The 20,337-nt window shown below is 36.5% G+C and overlaps 1 protein-coding gene across 1 annotated transcript; it reads left to right on the forward strand.

Moving 5' to 3' along the window:
- The first annotated feature begins 1,326 nt into the window (after window positions 1-1,326).
- On the forward strand, window positions 1,327-15,759 carry LOC587068 (charged multivesicular body protein 2b). The gene is made up of 8 exons (XM_030995473.1): window positions 1,327-1,406; window positions 5,695-5,786; window positions 6,396-6,437; window positions 8,086-8,187; window positions 9,723-9,773; window positions 10,860-10,962; window positions 12,282-12,388; window positions 13,868-15,759. Exons 1-8 carry the CDS (start codon window positions 1,376-1,378, stop codon window positions 13,973-13,975), a joined length of 636 nt encoding a protein of 211 aa, XP_030851333.1. The 5' UTR covers window positions 1,327-1,375; the 3' UTR covers window positions 13,976-15,759.
- Window positions 15,760-20,337: the final 4,578 nt, after the last annotated feature.

Below are 20,337 nucleotides of genomic sequence, written 5' to 3' on the forward strand. Positions count from 1 at the left end.
CGTACCAAGCGCTACTTGATAGAGGTCAGTGTCACTCAGTGACCGCAAGACCAACTCATAACTCATATCTCCTATAGCTGTGACTTATTAAAATAGGCTCTATACGTGTAGTTATACGCACTACGACGACACTATAGTTTGTGCAGCGGGTTTGTGCAAACTATAGACTCGGCTCAGGATCAAGTTTGCCCATAAGTTCCCCGTTTTTTATAAAGATTATTATGAACTAAAAATAATTATACACATTCAAATGATGTATACATTTTTTTCTTTCATGCATATTTGTATTTTGGGCGAGAAAATGATAGTGGCAGTTCAGTTCAGTTCAGTTTATTAATTTTTCTCAAGCATATAAAAACAATATCATAATATATACAAAAATGGCAAATATACATTAGAGAAAAAACGGAAACTACAAAAAAGTTTATGAAAACTTGTATGGACTCCCAGTAAAGGGGAAAAATACATGGTATAAACAATAGCAATAACAAAAGATAGTACAAATCATTAAGTAATTACTGCAACCAGACTTTTCCATAACTGCATGCCATGGATTATTTATTATTTATTTATTTATTTATTGTGGTATAAAAAATAACATTGTAGGCCTACATGACAGTCTAGCGGATGAATTGAGCGCAATTTACATACATAAGTATTTACACAAGGATACTGCACAAAGTACAATAGTATTAAAAAGTCATTTTGTTGTAAACGGCAGATCCGTTTAATGAATGGATACTTGAAATACCATGAGACAGACTTTTAAAAAAGTTTACCGATAAAGCCATGGTACCGATGGAGATATAAATAGTAAAAAGAATAAAAGAAATGTGGTGCATTTTTTGTAATCGTCTGCAAGTTTGAAATAAATAACAACAATTTACATAACGAAAAGAAAGGGCGAGATAATCCACAATACCATGATACCGTGTGAGTCAAAAAAAAAGTTTACACCTGGAAGATTGCTTATTATTTTAAAAATCATCTATGAACAGTAAATTATTATACATCTTATGAAAGAGTGAAAGAGTGCATCAAAAATGATACCAAAAGATTCGGGATAAAATACTCTTTCATAAGATGTATAATAATTTACTGTTAATAGATGATTTTTTAAATAATTAGCAATTTTCTAGGTGTAAACTCTTTTTTGACTCACACATATTGCCATTCTCATAGCCTAGGCGACATACCGGTACCTAGCTATAGCCAGAGAAGGAGTTTGGAGGCGACTTGATCGAATATTGGACGACTTTTCTATTGAGCGAGGTATTTCACTATGTATTGTGTATGTTGTTTACAATTCTTCACCTAGAGGTCTATGTCTATGAAGCTGAAGTCTCTACTTCCGATACCATATTAATCTACAAAGATGTCGCTTTTTAAGAAGCCTACAGATAAAGGTAAATGAGGGGAGGGGGCAGGTAGATTATCCGTGAATAATTTTGTAGAAAATATCTTAATAATGTTTCAATTGATCTACCTTTGGCTTTGTGGTCAGTCCGGCAGGCGAATTGAGGTGTTTCCCTGTGTGCTGCGCCGGCGCTCAGGCGAGGTTATAGCTTGATGAGGGTACTGCCACTGGACAGTACGGAGGTCGGAGGAGGCCTGTAAAAATGAGAACTAAAGTCTTTTGTTTCTGCGACTTAAACTTCGTTGAAATCCGATTGAATATTTCTTGATTGATTACTAATATTCCTGATGTGATAAGTGTGCAGGAGGTATAGGTCTAAGACTGAGTTATGCGTAAACAAATCAAAAATGATATTTGCTGTCAAAAAAAGTAACATTAGAAGTTCTAGATCTAGACTATTAGTAGGGATGTTACAAAAAAATTAAATCTCAGAATTCAAGCTCCTGCTTTATGCCATTCGACAGAGCTTGATAAGACCTTTTATTTGATGCCTCATTCATCATAATAGCCCCAGTAATAAGAAAGTTATGCCAATTTTAAACGCCCAGAAATCATGTATTTAATTGCTTTGTTTTCCTTTGTTTTTAAACCAAAAGTTGTGATCTCAAATGTGACCGAAAGATTCTATTTCATGACATAAAATTACCCCAAAATGTAGGTAAATACACAAAAAACGCTAATCGGGCCGTCATTTTTGCATGACATTTTCACATTCCTCATCCAAAAAAACATATTTCTAATCGTTAGATTTTGCTGAAATTTCACCAAAAGCAAATTCACATGTTAACCAATCGGTCTAGATACTTTTTTTCAAATCCTGTAGGTAGGATCAGGGTACAGATTGGCACTAAACACGGCTCTTGTGAAACAGTGCAGCAAAACAAACTGCCGAAAACATAAATCATAAAAAGTTTAGTATGACATGAAAGATAACAATGTCATTCTTCTCATCCAATAGAAATCATGAAACAAAAATCTAATCAGCCCATCAAAAGATCACATTTACGTAGGCTATCCAAATTGGTCTCCAATAGTGCATAACAGCCCCATGGCAGAAACCTTCTTGGCGAAAGCACACACATTGTAACATACCTACTATTAGGGAGGCCAATGCCCAAATCTAACTTTTTAATTACGAATTTGTTTAAAATAAAACAAAGATTAAAAGAAAGCATTTACTTTCACTAAGAAAACTCACCCATCTGCCGACTCCAGAAGTTCCATAAAATAGGAGATATCCAGCTTTTAAGCACTCCCTTCCTTCTACGCTTGGCCGTACGCAAGAGCCTTGAAACGATCAATTTCATGGTCCCAAAAATTACGTCGAGAATTAGACAGGCCCGAGGGAATAGAATGTTAATCTCTATCGAAAGTTCTTTGATGTTAAATTGATTCCATATTTTTAGGCTCTACCTTCAGTCATTGAGAAGGATTTTAGTGAGCTAACCTCATCGCCCTCTAGGACCCTTCTAGTTTCTCATATGTGCGCGCTAAGTTCGTCTGCTAACAGAATTATTGGATCTAAATAGGTCAAAATCTGCAAGATCGTCAACAAATGGTGAAAGACCTTTACAGATCCGTGATTATAGGTATGTTGTGGAGTGTACAATTGTGTATTTGTTATATGTTTTATTCCATAGATATTTGTTTTCTTTTTTTTTCTCTTTTTTTTTCTTCTGGTAATTTTCTGACTTGGACGACGAGCGCACAAATCGTAGGCGTAGAAGCCGTACGCCCTGGCATTGGCCTCCCTAACATTATTTTCATGATCTAGATGAGATCTAGGCCTATATCTACTATCTAGATATAAATACATGTTGTTAGACTCTAGATCTATACAGAAAAGACCATCAGTACATGATCTTGCTGATGATGAAGGAGACTTATGCGATTTACATTCAATACAAAAATGTTCACCTCTTCCGAGAGTTCCTGATGTTGGTCGTGGCCGGAAATGCAAGTAACCATTGGTGTAGACCGAAAGCTTCAGTCTCTCTAATCGTCGGTTGTTCCACTGAGACTACGCCTGGCTCCACTAGACCTCCGATTATAGAGACTGAAGTCTGGGGACCTCTTTCTGTGAGGGACTGTATGGAACAAATGGTTCGGTTCGGCAGGACCGCGATGAATGAGATATGCTACGAGATTTTCACTCTTTACATCCTCATACATGCTGCAATATGACAATAATTAGAGTCTAATTAAAAATAACATATATATAGCTTATTTGACTTACGATAGCTTGCTCATTTAGATCCTAAATTAATGATTAATCCGAGAAAGTCTCGTCGTCAACATTATCCGTCTTGGTTTTAGTTGATGAGTATTCATTTTTTCTTTTCGAACGTCCAATAGCTACCGTAGCTACGTACGAGTAAGCCCGGCTTGACCAACGAACTCCCACGAAACGAGTGCTCTGATTGGCCATTGGCTATGTTTTGGTAGGTGGACCCGGAAATATATCGGCCGCCGGGTAATATTTCGAATGCATGAACGTACTGCTTCGCGGTTCTGAGATACAAATTGGATAATTCATATAAGTAAGTCCGTAAATTATGTATTTAATATTAAGTTATCAAATTTTGATAACTGTAATTAGGACAAATGACATACCAACCTAATTTACATCTGATTTAGAAATCAGAAAATTAGATCTAAATAAAGAAAATCGGGGAGAAAATGTCGTGGACGAAAATATGAACATAGCCACCCCCAGGGTACGAGATCTCTGGGTTACCATCTGTATTGGGGAATGACAACAAATGTCAGTTTTATTAAAGAAATGACCCAAATCAGATGGTTATTTCTGTCTACCATTGGTGTAGACCGAAAGCTTCAGTCTCTATATCGTCGGTTGTTCCACTGAGACTACGTCTGGCTCCACTAGACCTCCGGATATAGAGACTGAACGATCCCCTATGCCATCGTATGTTGAAGATATCACGGCTAGATTTTAGCCGCTAGGCCCCTCCCACAAACATGACAAACTTGAGGAGAAAACCGAGAAATACATCATTTATCTTCAATTGCAGTAATTTTCTAGGCAATTGTCAGTCCCTAAAAGTTCCCTTTTTACCCCCCTTCCCCACGACAGAGAAATATAAAAGAAATAAAAGGACTTACCGAGCTTTTGGCTGCTTCTCGATGACCCACGTCAAGCATTCTGACCGACAGAAATCAAAATGGCGGCTAATGAATATTCAATGACCTCGCCTCGGCTAGCTTCTCCGCGCGTCACGTCGATGATAGCGCGCGCACGTGAATCAGACAACACGAGAACTCAAACGTGAGTAGCAGTAGCGTGATGTACATGTACGTGCACGTACGCGCACGTCTATGAATGAGGTCAATGGGGTGGAGACTAAAAAACTTTGGCATGAATATTCATTACTTTGATTCAAGATGGCTGACGTCTGAAGACAGTCAAGTGGAAGAGATAATAACACTTTTTTGAAGAAGATTTCATATACAGAGGTCCAAGGTACATATTTTCTTAATGTTTATCATGTGTGGTTTAATTCTAAATGCCAATCGTATATGTTAGTGCATGCGATTATAACAAAAAAAGGATTTAACTTAGCGTCAGGGCAGTATCGTCTTATCGTATACCCGTAGAGTGTATCTTCAACGTACGATGGCATAGGGGATCGTTCAGTCTCTATATCCGGAGGTCTAGTGGAGCCAGACGTAGTCTCAGTGGAACAACCGACGATATAGAGACTGAAGCTTTCGGTCTACCATTGGTGTAGATCTGAATGTAGGAAAAAGACTAAATTCCTGTTGCCAATCTGATGCTCAATTTACAATGATAGTGATTAGTTTAGTGTACATAAGTGCGCTTGGAGTGTCGTTGATTTAGCGAAACTCCAAGCAATGGGCCCTTTTCGTAATGTAACCAAATTTAATGCATAAGTCTTTGTGAAGTGCCTCAATATATTATTTCATTCACCTGATTATTATAATACTATATTTCAATAGACAGAATGCAACTGCATAAATATTAAGTGTTGCTAGGTAGGTCAAGCCATAATGTTTGCCCTACCTGGCAACAACTAATGTCTGCAGTTCGGATACTGAAATACTATTATTCTTATCAGGTGAATGAAATAATTTGTATCGAGGCGCTTCACAAAGACTTATGCATTAAATTTGGTTACATTACGAAAATGGCCTATTGAAACAATGAGGGGCCATACAATGTATTTACAAGTTCATTTCAATTTCCTTACCATTACAAGAACTTAAAATTTTCTTTTGATTTTTAATTATCTTTTCAGAGGTGATGAGAAAAACAGAGAGAGAACTGAAGAAAACTCAACGAGTAGTAGACAGAGACAGGGTCAAATTGGAAAGAGATGAAAAGAAATTAGTAAGAATTCTTCTTCTGTACTTTACTAATAAGTGGATAACTTGATGTTGATAAAGTCGATCTAAGTTTGTCCTATCAATGAAAGTACCAGATTGTCGTTGATTGTAATATTTTTCCTTTTATGTGCATAAAGGGTACGGTGTGCAGAAGATGGTACCTCTTTTAAAGTGTAATCATAATGAAAGTCATTTATTTTATTTTATTTGCAATTTGGTTGATTCGTATTAGTAATGTCAATTGATTTTGTTCAAAACAACATTGTTTTCATGTGTAGAGTTCAAGTATTTCCTCTGTATGCACAATAAAAATAGAACAAGCTTTCAAACCTGTTCCTAGAAAAATAAGTTTCATATTTTGTGCCAAGAACCTTGGACATATGTACCAGGTATGTGGAATTACAGTAGTTCTGATTCAAACCTGGGCCCTGTTTCAAAACAACCACATAAACTTCCAACTGACTTGTTATCAATAACAAGTTACGATAATTGTCATAAGCTACTGAAATCCTTGCATTTGATAAGGATGATCAAGTATTTGCATGCTTTTGTAGGCCTGCTGTACACACTTATATATTTATAGTTAATAGTGTTTTGTTTGAATTCTTCATAGGAAATGGAAATAAAGAAAGCTGCCAAACAGGGCAATAAACAGGTGAGTTATAGAATACATATATATATATATATATATATATATATATACAGTGCGTCCCAGAAAAAACTAAACCAAGAATTATCGATGTTTTATCATAACTTAGTCACATTTATAATTACTAAATGACACATATTTGGAAAGCTTAGATCCTCCTCTTTCATTTGATGTAACTCGTATGATGCATATTTCATGCATAAGTGATTCAAATGAATTTGAAAAGAGGAATTCAAAAAGTCATTTGGCGGACGGTATCTGAATTTCAAAGAGAAAATCACATTTCTAGAAAGTTGAGGTTCTGCCCTTTCATATGACACCTCAATCAGGAAAAATGAGCAAGGAATGACAAAGTTCTGTTTGTTTAAAGTAGTGCTTGCATTTCCATAATTTTATCAAACAAATTTGTTTTTATTAGGTGCCTGCCATAGCAACATGCAGAATTGACAACAGGCTTAACTCCGTTTCATTGACAAGCAGCCATGCATGAAGTCTTTTTTCTACGGTTGAATGTCATTGAAATGAAATGGAGTTAAGTCTTTTGTCAACTCTGTTTGTTGCTACGGCAGGCACTCAGTCATTCTTTTACTGATAAAAATCATAAAATTCATTTTAATCACTCATGCGTGAAAAATGTATTATATGAGTTGCATCAAATGAAAGAGGAGGATCTAAGCTTTCCAAATATGTGTCATTTATCAATTATAAATGTGATTAAGTTATGATAAAACATCGATAGTTCTCGGTTTCGTTTTTTCTGGGACGCACTGTATATATTCAAATGAAAGTATAATAAGTATCACTTAAATCAGGCACAAAGTCCTGAATGTGAGGCTGAGACTAATATATTACACTCTCATATTAAAGTTTGACCAATCACCAGCACATGTTTTGCCCTTGGTGTATAAAGGGGCTTCATGTGGCTGTACTGTGTTGAAAACATGAGCTTCAAATAGTACTTCTTCAAAGAGATCATATACATGTATATTGCAATTTGAATACATTCTCAGTGAATAGTAAAATATATAAATTGCTGAGTAGACTAGTTAACACGTGCGTACACACTCGGAACCTAATTTGAACTTGCATTCCATGCAAGCCCTTTATGCAAGTGATCCTTTCTTTTCTCCATACCCCTAAACCATTTACCTATAGAATGCCAGGTAACGTTTTTTAAAGTTGATTTTATACATTCTGTCTATACACACATTATTTTTCTCAGGTGATTGGTATAGAGATATCGACTGCTTTGAGAGGCCTGGCTGTTTTATAGGCTCAAGGGAACGTGCACATACTGTATCCTGCCATGGGCCCGAGGCGCCTGGGTGGGCAATGATATTTCTGAAAGAATTGGTGTCTCATTAATATGGTGTTGCAGTCAAAATGAATCAGTAAAAGATTGAGAAAATGTGTATAACGGTAATATATTTCAGCACTGCATCAAAATGCCTTAAATAACTAAGATTACTTATTAATATATATTCAAAACACTATATCAAAATGCCTTGCAGGTACTTATCAATAGTATACATCTCTACTCATTGAAATGAATTTTAAATCACTTTATCCAGAAGTGTCTTTATGCATCGTAATAACTTGTCATATATATCTGTATTCAATATTTTTTCCTTCAAATCTCTTTTTATGTTTCCAGGCATGTGCAGTTTTAGCCAAACAACTCGTCAATCTGAGGAAACAGAAAGTTAGGTTATATGGGGCCAGTGCAACGATATCTTCAGTCAATGCTCAAACTAAGGTGAGTAGAAGTTGCAGATATAGACCTCGGTAGCTGTTGAAATGTGGATTAAAACCAACTTGAAAGCCCGTTAGTGGTTTTGGAAAGGCGAGAACAACAATCAAGTCAGATCTCTTTGATTTTGGTAAATAGATACATCAAGGTACAAGTAATAACCCAGTTCAAGTCATTTGTTCCCAAATTATAAAACCCATTGAGACGAATACTGGTATCGTGCTCATGAAAGTTATGTCATCAGTATTCATTTATGCACCGACAGTAAATTTATCTGATACACAGGTGGCAGTATTCTTCTCAAGAGGCTATCAAAAGGTATTCATGAAGCACCTCCATCACTTCGACAGTGATTATTCTATAATGCACAAGTGGGACGTATCCATCGTGTAAAAGATCTGTGGATATGTTGGGGTCATGCGTACCGAAGCCATTTACAAACTGACTTATTTAAAAACTGCTGTAAATGTTTCTAAAGAATTCAAAGATGAAAAGTAATACATGTCCTTGGCGAAGACATGAATGCTCTTATGCGAGTAGCATATGTACTTGTACTTTATTATGTTCCATGTACAGGTATATATATATATATATTTTTTTTTTTGGGTGGGGGGTGCACCCTGCCAAGTTGTACTACACGGTGTCATGGGCATGGGTTCTCAATGTTCATGTCATGTTTAATTATTTCTTTTGAATAAAGATGATACGTTCAACTAGACAGCAGTTTCTAAACTCTTCCATTGTTCATCAATTGTACTTCTTAACCTTTCTGTTCTCTATCTTTGCCCTAACATCTAATACGGCCTGAGCTGAAAATATTTTAGGGATTGCAGTGTTCCATGGGGAGATAGAGAGAGAGAGAGAGAGAGAGATATAGGGAGAGAGAGCGGAATGGGTTTCCTGAGATTAACTGACCTGGAGGACTTCAGTCTTGAAACCATCTGGTTTTACAAAATGTAGCTGTTTATTTGCCGCTAATGCACTCTCACATCAGGCGCCTAAAACCTGATTACGTTGATTCGGTTAAATACAATGTTTTAGAGCTAGCACAGACACATCGATATCTAGGTCTTTCCTTTTCAGTTCCCGGAGAAGCGACTGCTCAGCCGGTCGAGCAGTGGTCTCGTGATCCGGTGACCCGGGTTCAAAACCAAGGCGATGCGCTAGTGCCCTTTGGTAAGGCATTAATCCTCATTACCAGGTCCCTCAGAGAGGACCTAAATCCGTCGGTCCTCAGGTTGCTTACTAACAAGCATTTATGCTTTCTTGGCAGTCAGGTAAAATAAACACCACTATCACTATCATTTTATTTGACAGATTCAACAAAATCACATTTCAGGCACCTGGTCCGAAAGTGCACGCCCGGTACGAAAGTTCACAAATGCCCCATTATTGGACAACCAGCATCTATCACCTACAAAGCAATTTTTCACTTTGTTCGGAACATCCATCCCCCTCCATGTCTTTAGAACAAGATTTTACCAGAAAATGTTGTTTTCATGATTGTACCGGTATTCTCTTTGTATCTTCTTTTCTCACAGTCAATGGTAGCAAACAAAGCCACAGCTGAAGCAATGGGAAGGACAGCAAAGGTAAGATTTGTGTACAAATCATTCCAAAAGGAGCTAAATCCACCTTTGATGAAAATTGAGTTATTGATATCAGAACATTGTTCACTTAAGTACCCGTCTATCAAAAAAAGTATTTACCTAAACTTGGGGAGCAATTATTAAAAAATTGCAACTCCTGATATCATCTTTCCATAGAGGCCTGTACAAAATCTGGTAAACAAATTCTTTTTTCTCTGAAGTTACACAAATGGATTTAGCTCCTCTTGGAATTAAATTCTTTATATCTAGAATTCATAAAAAATCAACCGCAAAATAACTTAACCTGGTATTTGATGCTCACTCATGCATGACTGGTATGATTGCAAATGTATGCATATCAATTTTAAAAAGATGATTTATTTATGTTTATTTTGATATATGAATTTATGAAAGATAAGTTTAAATATTAAATATTCATTTTATATTCGTAACTAGAACAAGTGTCCACTTATTTTTTTAATGAGTGTATATACCGCATATGCTTAATTTGTGCGGATAAACATACATGTATTTTAGTGCTTGGTATAAAAAAATAAAAAAACTTTTAACATCGATAAAGATTAATCTTGCACTGATAATAATCTTGAAGCCTTTGGTATATCCATCCCATGGTAAAGACAATATGGCACAGGGAGATTGTTTGTGACATATAAAAAGTTCAAGAGAAGGTTGAGTTCCGGGAAGAGGTGAAAAATAATTTGTGAGCGTTATTGTATTATGTAAGCGTGGAAAAACACCACATAAAAAAATGTTCTCTGAAAAGCAGGGCTCTTCAAATGCCTTAATATTCTAAATATGGCATGTAACATCATAAAAATCGGGACGGATTTTTATGCCACGTGTTCATGTAGTTCCACATGCACCTTTCTGTGTACAGTGCTAGTAACTTTACCGAGACCTGGCTAAATTTCTTATCATTTTGATGATTCCAGATCCTTGCAGTACACACCAATACTTATATGCTAGATGATCAACCTGTTCTGATCGAATCCACAATGTTTCTTTCACAATCCAATCGCCTTACCAGAACTCACCTTTATCTTTAATCTTATGTCTTTTGTACATTAGGCGATGGGAGCCATGAATAAACAGATGGATCCACAGAAGATGATGAAGACGATGCAACAATTTGAGGTGGAGTCAGCTAAGATGGAGATGAAAGAAGAGATGAGTGAGTATTTACCGAGCCGACAGGACACACAATTAAAATCACCAGGGGGTGTTTCACAAAGATCCTAAGTTGGACTTAACAATTATGGAAAGCCGTTGGTATCTTTGAAAACATTTTGTAAATCTTATTTTAAAAGGCATAAAATGTTGATTCAAATCTTTCATATTTTCTATTATCAAGGAGATTTCTTGTTCTTGATGTGGAATTTATAAAAAGTCTGAAATACTAGAATTTTCACTTTTAAATATGTTTGATTACAAATGGCTCTCTATAATGTTTAAGTCCAACTTGAGAGTTAAGTTTGACTTAGGATCTTTGTGAAACACCCCCTGATTAGTAACATGAATTTACCAAGTGCACACAAGCGTTTCAGATTGATTGAGATGAACTGTGTTGGATTTTTGTTTCCAAAGTAATGGATATGTGAATGCCTCCTGGTAAATTTCACAAATGTCAAAGACAAATAAGAGGGGAATCCACCGGTCAAATAGATACGCTCTTGGAAATCTCAAGAACGAAATGTACATACATGTATACAGTGCGTCCCAGAAAAAACGAAACCGAGAACTTTCGATATTTTATCATAACTTAGTCACATTTATAATTAATAAATGACACATATTTGGAAAGCTTAGATTCTCTTCTTTCATTTGATGCAACTCATGTGATGCATATTTCATGCATGAGGGGTTAAAATGAATATAAAGAGAGGGAACCAAAAAGTCATTTGCCGGCTGGTATCTGAATTTCAAAGAGAAAAAGGGCAGAAACTCAAATTTCTAGAAATGTGATTTTCTCTTTGAAATTCGGATACCGTCCGCCAAATGACTTTTTGTTTTCCTCTCTTCAAATTCATTTTAATCACTCATATGTGGAATATGGATTATACGAATGGCAACAAATGAAAGAGGAGGATCTAAGCTTTCCAAATATGTGTCATTTATCAATTACAATTGTGATTAAGTTAAGATAAAGCATCAATAATTCTCGGTTTCGTTTTTCTTGGACGCACTGTATATTAATTGCTGTTTTGAAGTACCTCTTTTTACTGAAATTCAAGAAGAACAATTTTTGTTCTCATTTTTAGTCCCCTTTTTGGGAGGAGAGGGGGGGGGGGCACACTGACCACTCTGTTCCATTTAGTTTGGCCCCCCTACAAATGTATACACATAATGGCCCAAATTCACAAAGGAGGTTTAAATTTTACCCATGGTTGAAACCCTCATAATAGTGATTAATAGTGATGTACTGTGACTAATTTGGATGAATTGTGATGAGTTGTGTTTAACATTACTTTTGTTTCCATCTCATGTTTCTAGTGGATGATGTATTGGATGATGTACTAGGAGGGTCGGATGAAGAGGAAGAACAAGACGCCATCATCAACCAAGTCTTGGATGAGATCGGTATCGAGGTTGCAGGGAAGGTAGGTCGGGATGGGTGTGACTGTTTCGGAGCCAGAAGGGCGTTTACCCTTGCCACCTTACGCAGAGTTAATGCCCTTCTGGTTCCAAACACACAGTATTTTGAGGTGATCACACATTATTCATGCCCCACAGGATCACTTGTTCCAGGCTTTATTTCATCAAAAAAGGAATGTCAAAGGTCAGAGTTTCAATTGGTTCTGGGTTAGACTCACTGTTAAGTCCAGGGGGGTGTTTCACAAAGACTAAGATCGACTTTAAGTTGGACTTATCTATGGCAGGCCATTCATGCCACTGGTTGCCCTCACCGTTATGATCTTTAGGTAATAATTTTTCCTTCAATAATGAATTATCAAAACATGTAAATTCTGTAGATATGTGACCATGATTTGTAAGTCCCTTGAGAGACCAATGCCAGTAAATGGTGAGAGCAAACTATGGCATGAACGGCCTGCCATAGTTAAGTCCAACTTAAAGTTGATCTTAGTCTTTGTGGAACACTCCCCAGGACTGAAGTTTGGAGTCTGGGTAAACTCCACTCACGCCATTGAGACCGATACCAGACCGACAACAGACCAAACAGTAGAATTATATTACTCCAAATGGCCAAGAATCTTTTGGTTTGGAGTCAGTTTGGCAATGTGAGGGAGGTATTAGTACAGGATATTGATTATGTCGTCCAACCATTTGGTACAAAGACTCTTTTATGTGAAGATGTATCATCTATATGAAATCATTGCTATTGGGTATTGTAATTTATAGCTTAATTTGACTCCTCCTCGCATACGTAATCTAAAAAACATTGCTCAGTTGAAGAACTTGAAAGGGAATACTATATGATTAATTTATTGAAAGATAAATTTCAGCCATATTTGTTTTGAAATTGTTTTGAGGGAATGCATAGTACATGAATACTGTTGCTGTACATATTGTTTTATATTTATTTGTTTCAATATTTACCATTCCCATCCTCTACATTTCAGTTTTTCCACTCCTTCTTTCCTTGTGTCTTTCTCTCTTTCTCTGGTACTCATTTATTTCTCATTCTCTCTTCTATCTCTCTTCATTATTTTCACTCTCTCTCTCTCCCCCTCTCTCTCTCTCTCTCTCTCTCTCTCATCCTTTTTCACCCTTTCTCTCTCATATTTCTCTCTTTGCTTTCTCATTCCTTCCCTCTTCTCCTCTGCATCCCTCCCTCTCTACATTCTTCCTTGTCCACTGTACATCCGGTTACTCCTCTTTGACAGCACCTCCCGTACACCGACCTGGGGGCGTTTCACAAAACTTGTCATCAGTGACAAATGACAATATGTGTTATAAGCTAATGAAATCCTTGCTTCTGATTGGTTATCAGCAGATTTGTCACTGATTTTTGTTATTTGTCACTGAAAAAAGGCTTTGGAAACAAGGCGTTGTGCAACGCCCCCTTGCACGAAACTGTACTATTGATAATTTTCCTCTCTGTTTAATCTCCCTACCAGCTTGCTGATGCACCAGGTTACAAGGGCGCCCTCCCGTCCAGAGCGTCTGACTCACAAGCAAAGGACAAAGCGATAGAAGATCAACTTGCCAGGTTGATGCGGGAATAACTTATTTTCTCTTCTGCCATTGATATACATGTATTTGTATCTATTTTTATACCTGTTTTTATCAGTCATTGGCTTGTGTCCATATGAGGTGGCCGTGAGAACTGGTCAAAGACACTCGATATCAGGATATGTGTTTAGTTCAGTGCGACTGTACCATATTATGCTGCTTAGTGCGGTAGGAGAGTACATTATATTATACAAAGTCATATAAATGACATCAGGGCACTGTTTCACGAAACCATCTTAAGTACGAATTCGCCGACATCCCATTAAAACGTGCATTGATTTTATTACATGAGTTTCAATAGGATATCGCCAACTTGTACTTATGATTGTTCAGTGCAACAAAGCCCAGAGTATCTTTATAGCTGATATTTTGGCAGGTCCAAGCTCCTTTACAGCTGTTAATTGAATGCAATCTACCGATAACCTTTGTGAAATGGTAAGATATGGAGAAGGAATACCATGCACTTGCCTTTGTATGCTTGGCCTATTCCTAGGCCAAAGATACTACTTATCTTCTTTCACATTGGCTGCTAAATGAGTCCATAAGGCTACAGGCCTTGCCTTTTGGTGTAGGGGTTTGTTCACTTGACCCTCATGCAAGATCCTGGGTTCAAATTTTGGCTGATGCTCGCACCCTAATACAAAGCATTTTCTATACAGGGCCCCGTCTTACAAAGAGTTGATATTAATCGCAACTTATTTGTGATTGATATCAATCACAACTATGTACATGTACATAAGAGATAGGAGACTGCAAACTTGCAATTTAGATTAATCGCAACTCTTTGTCTGTCGGCCCAGGTTTCCCCTCACACCAAGGCACTTAGCAAATGGATGTCTAGTTGGACCTACATGTACGTGAATGCCTTTGAAAACAGTGTGAACTTCAACTTTTCTTATTCGCCGTCTGTTTGGAGCCAGAAGGGTGTTAACTCATATACAGTTGTCGAAACCTCACCCCAAGAAATAATATTCTGAGAGATTCATTGTATTCTTGCCTATCATTCTACAAAATTCCTCGCCAAAGTGTATGAGAGAGGTATTAACTTAGCATGATGTTACGTTTCTCAGCACGACACGGGCATCTCCAATTTGTTGATACCCATGAAGTTCTATGCAAAGTCGTCAATCAAGTAAATGTATTCAAATTTATGGATGCAAATATTTCATTCACATGCTACTATCTCATGCACTATAATTGTCAGAATGCAAATCATTGTTATTCTTCTGGGGTGACGGTTTCGTGTAACTGAAATAGATTGTCAACTGCTTTATTTTAGTATTTTTAAATAGATCAGTTACGATTGTTCCTCGTAATATATTTTTCATAAAATATTATTTTTGTATGATTTTCCCACAGCGAAAAATAAAAGGTTTTGTTATTGAATGAAAAAAATTTGCCAAATAATGCTTGATGCATGATACATTGTTACATTATCAAGTACATGGCTGCGCCCATGTCATGGTCAAAGACATTGCATCATGCCAAGAATATCTTCATTTATATAATTATTTCTCGTACATTTTCGTAAGGAATATTGTACATGAATGGGGAGGAATAAAACTCGTCTTTCAGCATACATACAATTTTTTGTTGTTTGGGTGAGGTTTCCTTTAACACAGAGTTAACACACTTCTGGCTCTAAACATATCTTCTTTACATGTGCATCCACTGGACATGTAGCCTTCCGTGTTCTTTTGTCAGGCATGCAGCATATTTTTTAATTGCATCTCATTTCATTTATTAATTTCCACATTCAAAGATTGAAACAATAAAATGCAATATAATATATAAAAACACATGATTACAGAGGAACAAACAATAGTAATAATAATACATGAGATTTATATAGCGCCATTATCCATTTTAATTAAATGCTCAAGGCGCTTCAAAATATTAGGGAACACATTACATCATGACAAAGAATCATGTACATTTGCATAAGAAAGAAAATGCAAAAATGAAAAAATGAATGATATACATGTATATCAAAAACATTCAACAATTGAACAATAAAAGAACATACGCAAAGGAGAAGGTAAGAACTACCTGTACACTTGGATATTTGAACGTAGGGGAGGGGTCACCAAAAGCCAAATAAAGGCTTTTCTGGGGCAATCCCCATGTAAAATAATATATTAGGAAAATCATGGAGGAGAAATAAAGAAAGATGAATAACGATAGATAGAAAGTTTACATGCATGACCTGGGTTTTTAAGTGCACAGTGGTCAGCGGATAAGATTTACCAGTATATTTCTTTTTTAATTTTAACAAAGTCGGACACAACTTCAAATGTTCATGTAAAGTACGGTATACACTTATCCTAATTGCAGGCTGTTTGTCGATGATCTTTTTGACTTCTCTGATAAATGTCCTTTTGCCTACAGAATGCCAAATATATACCTGTGTATTTTTGTTTGAAGATGGTTGTGGACACCTAATTGACCTCAGTCAGGCTTTATTTGAAACGAAAGACACAATCTTTCCAATTGTTTTTCTTTCCATTTCTGCTCTTCTTTTCTTTCCTTGTATTTATTATGATGATTATATTTATACCTGTCAGCTCTCGTCGTATATTTGTCTGGTTGCATACTGTCATACTTTATTAAGGACGGGAAATGAGCACAGATTGAAAACTAGAAATGCAATCGTGTCAGAACGATGTGCGTGCAATGACGCCGTGTTTCTACGTGTCAAACGAAAGAGCTTCTCTCGGACTATCCAGAGCAATTTGCACGAAGTCTGTAGCTTCTGTGATATTGGAGATAGGTAGGGCGAAAGAAAGGCATCAACAGTGACCTTGATGGGATGGTACTATGCCTACGAAGTTTGAAAGAAATTGGGATAGGGGAAAGAACCTAGAAAGGGCTCGCAAGCACTGCGTGCACAAACCAATGGGATTTGGTGCATGTTTGACATTGCAATCAAGTTCGTTGTGGGGGCCAAAAGCGTGAACCCGATATGCCCCATAGACAATGCGTGTAATGAATGGGCGGAAAACGTGCAGGATCTGTATTATGGCCGGAGTTAAATTGTTTTTTCTCTCTCTCTTTATGTCTTTTTATGGGCCGTATTTGGTATCATTAGAAAGAGAATTTCATGGTTGTCATTGTAAACCACTCTCTGTTTTTCTATGATAATCCTATCGAAACACGTGATGTAAAATAGATGTATAGGACAAAATGGCGTCTTAAATGGCCCCCTTGACCAATTTCAAAAATCCGGCCAAGAGGTGCCCTGCGTATTGAAACTCGGCATGTCACTGCAAATTTTCAAGGAAAAAAAAGGACGTTTAAGGGGCGAAAAGCAGTCTGAAAAAATGACGTCATAGCCGAAACGTGTTAGGTTCGGGCGGAAACTCGGCGGAATTCGTGTAGTGATCTTTGTTCAAATGCGATTTACTCACAATGTTCTGTGTGAACATATATAATACTTGGTATCATCCGAAAGGGCACTTCATTGCGGTCAGTTTGACACCATTGTTAACTGCGCGCAATGTATTGCGCGCATTGAACGCGCTATTACGTAATCCATAGTAAATTCATCATTTTTGGCGATAACTTTGCGCTGACATATTCGAATTTTACCAAACTTAGTAAACAGTTGTCACGTATATGGATACATATGTCTGCAAAGTTTCATTGATGTAGGTATAACGATCGCCATTTTAGAGCAAGTTGAAGTTATTTCTCAATTTTCTTGAAAATGGCGAATTTGGAGGGCAATTTTCTCAAATTTGGTCAGTGATAGGGTATATAATTTTGTATATGGCTGGAAAGGGCATATCTTCAAGTATCTAAATCCAAAAAAGGGTACGGGTTTGCCAAGCCATTATGGAGATACGGCCACAGACAGAAAGCCAATTCCCAGAACTTTAGAGGGCGCTATTTATGTTGTGCAAAGCCATTGGAGCGTGAAATTTGGCATGGCTATGTGCAATTATAAGATAAAGATACTGTGAGATTTAAATACAAAACGGAATTTATATGACAAAGTTATGGCAGTTTTAGATTATTTAGGGGTTAATTTTTTAAGAACTTGAGAGATTTTTGACGGAGTCGGTTTTAGATTTGAATTTCGAGTATGAAGATGGCATTTTGAAGGTAAAGTCATCCGTCGCAGATGAAAGAAAATCTCTCAGACTATCTAGAGGAATTTGTTAGAAGTTTGTAGGATCTGTGATAGTGGAGATAGGAAGGAAGAAAGAAAGGCCTTAAAATGGACCAGAAACGGACAAAATGGCGCCTGGACGGTCATGCATGAGTGATTTCGAAAATCGAAAAAGTAGGTGACCTTGATGAGATGCTAGAGATGATGCCTACGAAATTTGAAAGGAAATGGATATGATGAAGGCACCTAACTAGGAATAACAAGCACTCTGTGCAAAACGAATGTGATTTCCGGACGAGGAAAAAGAGGAGAATATTAATGGGGCAGAATGTGAACGAAAACAAGGCAATGACGAAGGTTCGTCATTGCAATAAATTAATCTTTTTTGTTTCATTTTGCTGTGAGCAGAAATCTGACTTACCTTCGTGCACAACTACACAGCATAAATTTGTGTCTATTTCCCCCACTTAATTTCAATTTGTGTCAAGATATGTCAGATATCTTCTGTTTCTGTTTAATGAAAGCCATCAAATCTCTTTTATGAATCTTATGAGTAAATATATTGTCAAGTAATGTGAAAACTGTAATTGTTGTAACACTTGTAAATCTATATCTCCAAGAGTATTTTGTATCTATGAAATGTAAATAAATGCCATTACAGAGGTAATTGTACTGTATTTGTATTCATTGCTAACCTTTTCTTTGTCAATCTAGAACAAAAAATTGATACGACATACAAGTACATGTAGTTAAAAGATTCCCCTCATAAAATTTGTACACATACAAATTTTGTATACGGGACCATACAAAACCTTTTCAATGAACTAATTTTCAAGCAGTGAATTATTTATTTATTGTGTTTTGCTATTAGCAATTTATTTAAATATTTAAAATGAATGGTAAGGAATCCAGGGGCGTGTGCCCCCCCCCCCCTCCTCCTCCTCAACTTCTTTCTGAATTTAGTAGGCTTTGACACATCAATTCAATTTAATTAACTTTATTTAGATTCAATCTTTGTATAAAACAGTTGTAAAAATATATCAATTAAAAACATGCACTTTCATACGTTGATAGATTGGAATGACATAGGCATTATATAAATATATATAAATAATTACAGAACTAAATTGGGCACAACTTTAAAAAAAAAAGGAAAAAGTTTTGTCAAGACACACATGGGATTTGGTAAAGATAAATGACGGAAGCAAATAGCAAGTAAAGGATGTCAAACATAATGAGTAAAGAAATTGCATTTTGTAATGTGATTGTGATTATGATGATGGTGATGGTGGTGGTGAATATGATAAGGGTCGTGATGAGGAGTGGGATGATGGTGGTTGTGATGAATGATGATGATGATGAAGAAGATGGTAGATGGATGATGATGTGTGAAAATGCGTTTTTACAGACGTGTATCAATAAGATGATGATGATAATGAACGTTATGACCATGATAATTAGATGAGAATGATTATTTTGGTGATCATGCTCTTCATGGTGATGGTAGTCTCAACGAAATGTCTCTAGCGCCCCCTTGCGGCAAGTGGTAACCATTCAAAGTCAACCATTCTCAGCTTCTCCATATCATCATCATCATCATCATCATCATCATCATCACCACCATTGGAGTCATTTCAATTTCATCATCCGAACCTTTCTAACTTTTTCATCCTACCGGGTACCCATGTTACCCGCTAGTCTGGCTTTATGTTTATTGCTACATTTGGGAATTTTTTAAACATTTTAATTCAACTTGATATGGGCCCTATTCTGTTTCTAAAACATTATTTTTAGTGATATATTTCTCTAGATTATTATTATTTTTTTTACTTCATGGCAAATAAATATGATCCTTCATGTTGCTGCAAAAAATGTTCCACATTCACACAAACCAAACCTTTATGTTCGCCTAGTTAAATTGGAGATCCATCGCGTAAAATTATCATCATTTTCTGCAAAATAAGTGATGTGTGACACATTTTTGTTTTCTTTTTTTCAAACAGGTAATACCCCGTGTTCTGTATGTGTAGTTACCTGTTTATTAGATGCAAGCATACAGTCAATATAGTCTTCTATTATCTGCACCCCTGGTAAATGGATTTTTGTCAACGATAATACAGCGTTCGTCAATTCAAAAAGGTGCTGGACTCATTAATGGGCTCGTAATCTGAAAATTAGAAAACAAAGTAACGTTTAGCAGGGACAGCGGAGCTCTGACGCCATTTGCATTTGCCGTTTAATTAA

This window comes from Strongylocentrotus purpuratus, unplaced genomic scaffold (genome assembly GCF_000002235.5).
Source record: "Strongylocentrotus purpuratus isolate Spur 01 unplaced genomic scaffold, Spur_5.0 spur5_scaffold_21, whole genome shotgun sequence".
In the NCBI taxonomy this organism is placed as follows: domain Eukaryota; kingdom Metazoa; phylum Echinodermata; class Echinoidea; order Camarodonta; family Strongylocentrotidae; genus Strongylocentrotus; species Strongylocentrotus purpuratus.